General features: G+C 48.7%; 4 protein-coding genes across 4 annotated transcripts; all 4 read left to right on the forward strand.

Moving 5' to 3' along the window:
- Nucleotides 1-3,493: 3,493 nt before the first annotated feature.
- DACRYDRAFT_44756 (uncharacterized protein) lies at nt 3,494-3,756 on the forward strand (the record flags this gene model as incomplete). The annotated part of the gene is made up of 2 exons (XM_040774605.1): nt 3,494-3,657; nt 3,708-3,756. Coding segments are annotated over 2 exons (213 nt in total), but the record flags the coding sequence as incomplete, so codon positions are not given.
- A 450-nt stretch (nt 3,757-4,206) lies between these two features.
- DACRYDRAFT_44232 (uncharacterized protein) lies at nt 4,207-4,829 on the forward strand (the record flags this gene model as incomplete). Its single annotated transcript, XM_040774557.1, has 3 exons — nt 4,207-4,284; nt 4,335-4,574; nt 4,620-4,829. 3 exons carry the CDS (start codon nt 4,207-4,209, stop codon nt 4,827-4,829), a joined length of 528 nt encoding a protein of 175 aa, XP_040633059.1.
- Nucleotides 4,830-4,930: 101 nt separating this feature from the next.
- Nucleotides 4,931-5,301, forward strand: DACRYDRAFT_103111 (uncharacterized protein; the record flags this gene model as incomplete). The annotated part of the gene is made up of 2 exons (XM_040767716.1): nt 4,931-5,128; nt 5,182-5,301. The coding sequence occupies 2 exons, from the start codon at nt 4,931-4,933 to the stop codon at nt 5,299-5,301; spliced, it is 318 nt and encodes a 105-aa protein (XP_040633060.1).
- An 8-nt stretch (nt 5,302-5,309) lies between these two features.
- On the forward strand, nt 5,310-5,693 carry DACRYDRAFT_42973 (uncharacterized protein; the record flags this gene model as incomplete). Its single annotated transcript, XM_040774527.1, has 1 exon — nt 5,310-5,693. A coding segment is annotated over one exon (384 nt), but the record flags the coding sequence as incomplete, so codon positions are not given.
- Nucleotides 5,694-8,163: the final 2,470 nt, after the last annotated feature.

Consider the following 8,163-nt stretch of genomic DNA (forward strand, 5'->3'; position numbering starts at 1 on the left):
ATCTTGCTTACTCAGCCTAGTCAGGTGATCAGGTCATATGACCAAGGATGAGGTCATATGAGGTCATGCACAGCCATGCACAGCAGGTCACCTGACCATCCAATCCTTTCCAGCACATGCCAAGGTATACCAGCTACTTCCATGTCATAAAGGCTTAGTCATGTCTCTTGACCAAGCAATGAGCTGGTGCCCTGACACAGATAGATGTCCCAGCAACACCCCTAGGCCTCCCAAACCTTTCCAATAAATTGTGGAGACTCCTACAAGTGTCATCTTGCATCCCACTACTCCCAGTAGGGGCCTTTAGCACTGCTATGTCTCACCCCAAGTGTCTGGACACAGCAGTCTTGTGGTGTCCTCTGCACAATGTCTTGTATGGCCACTGCCATTGTCCTAAGGCAGTTACCAGCACAGGAAGTTCCAGGGGTTGTTGTTTCATTGCTCCTAGGGTGAAATGGGTGGCCAGGGGTGGTAACAGGCAGTGCCCTGACACCCTTGCAGTCTTTATACAAGAATAGCGGGAATGACTCCTCACTGGTATTGACTTGCTCTTCTTCGCCAGGTTTGTTCTTCCAAATAATAGGCTTGCCTCCTTGCAGGCAAGTCCACACCCTAAGTACTGGCCAGTCAGTGGATGATTGTACCCTCGCTCAAGTTTCTGCCAATGATCTAGTCCCTTTGTAGCCACAGCAGAGCCTTCTACAACTCCCAGGATATCAATAGCTATATCCTTGCAGGTCAAGATGTTGTCAGTGTGGCCAATGGCCTGGCTGCTTTTGATCTGCCCATGGAGTCAGTGATGTGTCAAGTGAACTCTCACCAGACCTACCCGACTTGCAAGCTCAGTCAACATCCCATGCATGTGTGATGCTAGCTCATCCTCGATCTCAGGCATTACCAGGACCATATCACAATATATCCTGACATTTTCTTGTACTCTATGCCCACTGGGCAAACAGTCATTCAGCTCATGGCATCATGACAGAGGCATGCCACTTCATCGATTTCTTCAACATCTTCCACTTCAAACCATTCCCTCTCATCTCTTAGGATTTCCTCCACATTACCAAACAGTGTGAGTGCTCTGCCAACATGTTTCCCACTGCTGCAAAAGGTGCAGCCTTTGATTCTATGAGTGTTAGGTCAGCTGTGTCAGGTGCTTGGGAACAAAAGGGGGGTTACTTGGCATGCTTGGCAGCCACATCCAACTCCTCCCTGTGCCTCTTCCACTTGGTGACACGCTGTTGTAAGATCCTGGATGGAGATGCTGACAGGGAAGGACAGTTGGGAGAAGAGTGTGAGGACAGCAGGGGGGAGCCCAGAGGAGGGAGGCTGTCAGCAGATGACAAGGTCTGCACACCGGATAAAGAAGGTGGCATTGTGAAGTCCACTGGGCTTCTAAGGGTGGAGCTCATCCTGATGGAGGAATGTGGGTAGAAGAAATGGACACAGATGACCAGGCCTGCTCATCATTTGTAGGGTGCCACGGCACCTCCCATAAACAAACTTTTTCCTTATCACCCATAGCACGCGTCTCCATCATGTGTGTCAGGTCATATCATAACCTGACACACACTTGTCTGGCCAGGGTGCTCATTTAATTGCAGGTGCCATGCCACCTGCTTTTGCCTCCACACCCTCCACATGTGTGCCACTGATATGACTAATCCAGCTGACCTTCCCCTGATGCTCCACTGCCAGACCAATCAGTCAATGTGTTGGGGCCCCCATGTTGTCTTATCTACTGGCCCTACCCATCATGTTTGGATATCATTGTACCTGTGGATTGTCATTTTCTGAGAGAGGAAAGCTTTTGGTCCATCAATGCAAGTGTTCTGCCTATGATCTTCAGGTTGCTGAAGATCAGGAGGAGGCCAATGGATATGCTCTCAAATTGGCTGCCCACCAGGCTAGAAAAACAGCCAGACTCCATTGCAGCATGATGCCAGAGTCCTCTTCTCTGCAGGATGGTCCCTCCCATCCAAACATGGTATGTTGTATGTTGGACAACTTGTGTCAGGTGCTGCCACCTGACACAACACCATATGGATAGGTTATTGAAGGAATAAGCAGTCCACCTACCCCTTGGCTTCCTTTGGATGACAAATTGGCTACAACTCCTCTTCCCGAAGCCACCCATTGGCACTATGTCCCAATTGCCGGCCTTCCTGTTCTGCTGCTCAACCAGCCCGTGGCCATGGACCTGACACAGTCCAGGCAGATCAATTGTAGCTGACTACCTGCACAATTTTGGGATGAGCTCCCAGAGAGCTCAGCAAGACTCCCTGGATTGTCTCTGGCCATGCCCCCTTCCCCCCCCCTCCCCCACCTTCTCAGGTCAATCTCAGCTTGGCACAACCACCTGACACATCCCTGTGTCAGGTGGACAAGTCAACCAACTCCATGCTTTCATTACAGCCATGGTGTACACAGCCCAACAGCTTCAGTATTTATTGACAGTATGTTGTAAAACCACTTTCAATCCCTGATCTGCAACAGGATCTTGAAGGCTTACTTGCTGGGGACATTGAATCCGCATTATCAGAGGGGACCACATTGGACAAGGATTGTACTGTATCGCTGGCTGAGCAGGCAACTTCCCTGCCTGAATCTACATCTCCAAGACCCTCCAACAGTTGATCTGTGCCATCATCTTCCAACACACTTCTTCACCAGCTCCTGCATGAAGCTGATGGCCCACCTGACACATGGCACCCTTGGCCCAACTGTGAGGCCTTTTTGGTCACTCATCACTGGTTCAATGGTCAATTGAAGTCATTGGCTGACCTTGAGCAATTATCTTCACTGTTCCAAGTGCCTGGTTTCAATGGCACCAAGCTTGCACATGTCAGATGGCATGCCTGCTTCAACAAACTTGATGCACTGCCCACCTCCTATGGTCCTTTCCATTATGGCCTGGATTGGAAAAGCAAGCCACTCCGCCTTTTGGTGCCCCTGGGAGGGGCGTTGGGGAATTGGGATTATGTCCTAAGTGGGTTCCAATATCATGACCTGACACAACTCACCAAAGATGTGATTATGAATGACTGTCAATCTGGTGGCTTTCATTGGGAGCCTTTTGAGCTGTGGCAACAATCAAAGGCCTCTCCTTCCAAACCCTGGCACATGTTTGGTGAGGGGTTTACCAGAGACTACATGTTGAATGAATATCAGCAGCTCCTTTGCAGCCCTGTCAAGCCCAATTGTGCTTTACCTCAGGCCATACTGGGGTTTTGCTTCTGGTCAGATGCAACTCAAGCTACTCAGTTTGGCCATTCTTACTTGTGGCCTGGCTATGCCATGTTTGTCAATCAGTCAGTGCATGAATGTTGTAGTCCTATGTCAGGTGCCTGCCATCACTTTGCCCATTTTCCCACCATGAGCTCTCTGTGTCTGGGTGCTGGTACCTACAGCTGACATACATGCTCAGCTTCCTCATCAGTTCAGTGAAGAATTCTATGCAAGAAGTGGCCATGCCCCCAATGCTTGTTTGCTTTCCCACATGAAGAGCATGATCATGCATGCAGCTTGGAGAACCCTTCTGAATCATGAATTTGTCAAAGCATACCAGCATGGAATACCCATGCTGTGTGCTGATGGGCATTGGTGCCATGTATACTTTCAGATATTTGTGTACTGTGCTGACTACCCAGAAAAGTGTGTGTCAGGTGCCACAGACCATGCTCAGCCTCACTCAAAATCCACAGGATGCTAATAGCCACCATCCATACTCTGGGAGAGATGCCTTGTATGTGATGTACAATGGGAAAAAAATGAAGTGTACAAAATGGGCTCAGAGTCGGACCACCTTTTCCAGACTACCAATCAGTGAGTGGACACTACAGCTCACCAATTTGATGTACTGTTGGCATACAATGCTATATACAAGGATGGACATGGTGTTGCTTCCACCAGGGTTGAGAACATCCTCAAATCTCAGTCCTATATCCCAGTTCCAGTACATGTGATGCCACCTGACACATGCCACCCTCTCATCATGTATAATCACAGAATGCCTTCAGCATCCTCCAACCACATGGATTCAATGTGTACGATATGCTTCCCATTGATCTTATGCATGAGATTGAGCTTGGTGTCTGGAAATCATTGTTGGAGCACCTCATTTGGCTCCTGCACACCCTTGGGTTGGGCCCCATTCTCTTACTTGACTACTGCTTCCACCACATGCTGAGCTTTGGAAGGGGCATGATCTGTCCATTTGACTCTCACAGGGTTTCCAAGTTATCCCAGCTAGCTGCCAAAGATTATGAGGACCTCTTGCAGGTATGCCAGATCTCACCTGACACAAGATTGCACCTGACACTCCTCTATAGTGTGCCATTCCAGCCTTTGAGGGGCTCTTTCCTGAACTGGACAATCCACTAATTATTTCTGTCCTGTACACTCTGGCCCTCTTTCACTGCCTTGGAAAGATGCAGGTCCATGGTACAGATACTCTGGAGTTACTAGATGAGGTGACCACCTGGTTGGGTGATGTAATGCAGAGATTTCAAGGGGAAACTTGTGTCAAGTATAGCATGCCCACTCCCAATGACACAAGTTGTGACACCAATGTCACCATTCAGGAAACCACTTTGAAGAGCATGCGGAAACACAAGTTTCAACAATCTTGCAACAAAGAGTCCCTTCAGGCTGGTGTGTCAGGTGCCCTGAGGGCTCTTGGTCAAGCAGCCAGTGTCCCCACCACTTTCAGTCTGCGGACTCCAAAATGGCACTTTATGGGTGATTATACTGCCTGTATCAGAAGGCTGGGTACAACAGACAATTTCTCCACAGAACCAGTAAGGCCCTTTCCTTGTGTCAAGTGACCTGTGATGCTAAATTGTATCAGGGCAAACTATCTCATTGGCAGGTCAAATAGTACTACAGAAGGGCCAGCAAGATTGACTATGTGGAGAAGGTCTCCAAAATGAAACGCCACATTGGGAAGATGGAGCACACGGCCCAGTACATGAGTGCAGAACAGCTGCCAATGGAGGCTCCTTCCAACAAGAATCTAGTTGGGATGGGAGACCCTGCAACAAGCTATCATATGGGATCTACAAGCTGTGCCTGGTCTCTTATCAGTGCATGGGAGCTGGAAGATCCCAATGATCAGTTGTGTCAGGTGAGGTGCACCTGACACTTTGCATGACATTGCCATTGCTCATCTTTACACAGCAGTTCTCCCAGCATCTCAAGAACTATCTTCTGTTGCAAATCTCTGGGAAGGCTCATGACAGTCCCATAGAAGACTTTTTGACAGAGGAAAGGGCAGAATTGTTGATCTTGCAAAACTGAAACACTGGCATATGGTGTGCCACATCAACTACACCACATACAATGTGCAGTGTGCTCAAGATACCATCCATGTTGGCAAGGGGCAGTGTGATATCATGCTTCCCTCTGGGGATGATTCCATGGACTCCCATCCTTACTGGTATGCCCAAGTGATATGCATCTTTCATGTCAACTTGACACACCAACCCACCAACATTTGTACACCTCAACAGCATGATGTTCTCTTGGTCAGGTGGCTAGCACAAGAGGACACCAACTCAACTGGCTCTCAGCTTTTCCAGCCACTGGATCGAGTGAGCTGGGTGTCTGGAGACAATGAGGATGGAAATGGCTTTGTGGACCCATCCTCAGTCATCTGCTCATGCCACTTGGTACCATGTTTCAACAGTGGCCCTGATGATGTTTCTGCATTGGAGGTGACTCTTCTGAAGAGGAAACCAGCTGATGTGCATATGGACTGGAAGGCCTATTATGTGATGAGGTGAGCATGCATCACTTCCACCTGACACTGGGCTGAGAACCAGAAGCAGGTTTGTTGACCATGATATGGCCATGTGTTATCTGGGGGGGGGGGGCTGGGACATCTGTACCCTGATCTGTCTTCTCTAACCTTGAAGAACATGCAGAATTGGAGGAAGCACTCCATGTTTCCTCAGGACGTTTCACCTGACACAGTGAATGGCAAAGCATCAGGTGACCTGATGCTGCAGGACAATGAGTTTGAATCAGAAGATGATTCCCCCCTGGCAGACTATGGCCCTGGTGGGTACAATTACTGAAGGTCCATGAAGCAACATCAGGCATTTGTGGGTTTGCTGAGTGATCCTAGTCTTGTCTTGTGGACCAAGGTAGGGCACCTGACAAGAAGAAGGTGCTCAAGGTGCACATTGATAAGGACATGAAGGGTGGTGAAACAATGAATTTTGCTGGTGAAAGTGATCAGGCACCAGAGATGATACCTGGAGATGTTGTCATCATGCATAAATTGGAAGAGACCCAGGCCCGCCCAATCCACCCCAATATCAGTGTTCAGGTGTGTAACTTAGAGCCACCCCTTCAGTTTCCATGTCACTCATAGCACTGATCCAACCCAAGAGGTGTCCAAAATATTGGTCTGATGGGTGGTGTGCAAGAACTTGCTGGGGAAAGAGGGGAGAGATGGGGGAAATCAGTAGAAATGCTGGAGTCAGCCTGAAGCTGAGCTGTCAGAAATTGGTCAGTAAATCAGAGCTTGGCATCCATCTAGTCAAGTGTCACAATGAGTAGAGTCGAGTACACTGAGTCAAGTCAAATCTGCCTATCCAGTAAGGGGATAATTGGATCTGTATAATTGCTAATGGAAAAGGGGAAGAATAAGCTAGATACAGGAGTTTCTGGAAACTGCTTATACCAGCTACTCTAAACTATACTCTATACTAATCTGGTCTCCTGATACCTCTCCAAGGCAGATGGTGGCATGCTGAATATCCAGGTGGGTTGATCCCATTGCAGAGGAAACCTGCTGTTGTCATGCTGAATATTTGAGTGGTCTTGTTGCCTGGGGAATTGCAGTAGTCACCATCCCAAATATCCATGGGGCCATCAAGACTTGTTGCTGGGGCACATTGTCTGTGTAGTGAGGGTGTGTAGTGCTGCACAATGGTCTCTAAGGCCTGAAAATAGCCATGGGAATATTAGCCTGACACACCCCACTGGAGGTGGGGTTGTTCAGCACAATAATTAGAGAAGCCAGGGAGTGTCACCTGGACCAGTGCTAGGAATGCAAAGATGGGCTGCATGTGCTGTGTCAGGTGCTGTGTCAGGTGCACTAAACATTGTATGAACCAACTAAGGGTGTCAGGTGAATTAATGTAACATAGTGGATTCATGGTGAGTTGCTCATTTGATTAATGCCTGAATGTGATAACCTGACAATGAGCTAGTCTGACAACCAGCAGTGTGTCAGGTAAGGGTCCCAAGAAGCACAACTGGGGCTGTGTGTGAGGTAAGGGTCCTAAGAAGCACCAGTAGGCCTCTTGGGACCCTGAATCATGGTTCTCCCAATAATGAGAAGGCCAGATGCATTCGGAAGCCAACTGGACCCTGATGGAAGCATTTGCACCCTCTTTTTATGTGGTCTGATCAACTCTAACCATGCCTGAGGCCAGCTTAGGCCACCTGATGCCACCTGCTGCCACCACCCCCTCTACTCTGCTTGCACTTTGCTCAACTTCAAACCTATCCTGTTCAAAGCAAGCAACAATGCACAACCCAGCCCCATATCAGCATCTGCAAAAATGTAAGTACTTTCTCTTGTGTCAAGTGGAACCTACCTGACACATGCATACAGATGAGGTCACAGAGGCGACCTTGCAGTATGGAATGGCTTGAACTCACGAGTCATACCACATCTTTTGCTGCAACAAGGGGTGGCAGCCAGCACCACCTGATGATGCCATTGGGGCTCTGGGGGACATTGTTAGGGCAACACAGGCTGACTAAGTCTGCTCACCTAAGAGTGCCAAGAGTCTAAGCAGGCAACAAGGAAGTGGAGTAGACCTGATGACTAAGACCTATCTACAGTATAGGTATCTGTGGATGATCCTAAGAGACCAAGTCTGAAGAGACAGTCCCAGGCAGAGTAGGCCTTATATTTATACCTCTGTGGTGGAACCTGCTAGAACATCTTGCTTACTCAGCCTAGTCAGGTGATCAGGTCATATGACCAAGGATGAGGTCATATGAGGTCATGCACAGCCATGCACAGCAGGTCACCTGACCATCCAATCCTTCCAGCAGGTTCCAGCACATGCCAAGGTATACCAGCTACTTCCATGTCATAAAGGCTTAGTCATGTCTCTTGACCAAGCAATGAGCTGGTGC

This window comes from Dacryopinax primogenitus (assembly GCF_000292625.1).
Source record: "Dacryopinax primogenitus strain DJM-731 SS1 chromosome Unknown DACRYscaffold_1, whole genome shotgun sequence".
Classification (NCBI taxonomy): domain Eukaryota; kingdom Fungi; phylum Basidiomycota; class Dacrymycetes; order Dacrymycetales; family Dacrymycetaceae; genus Dacryopinax; species Dacryopinax primogenitus.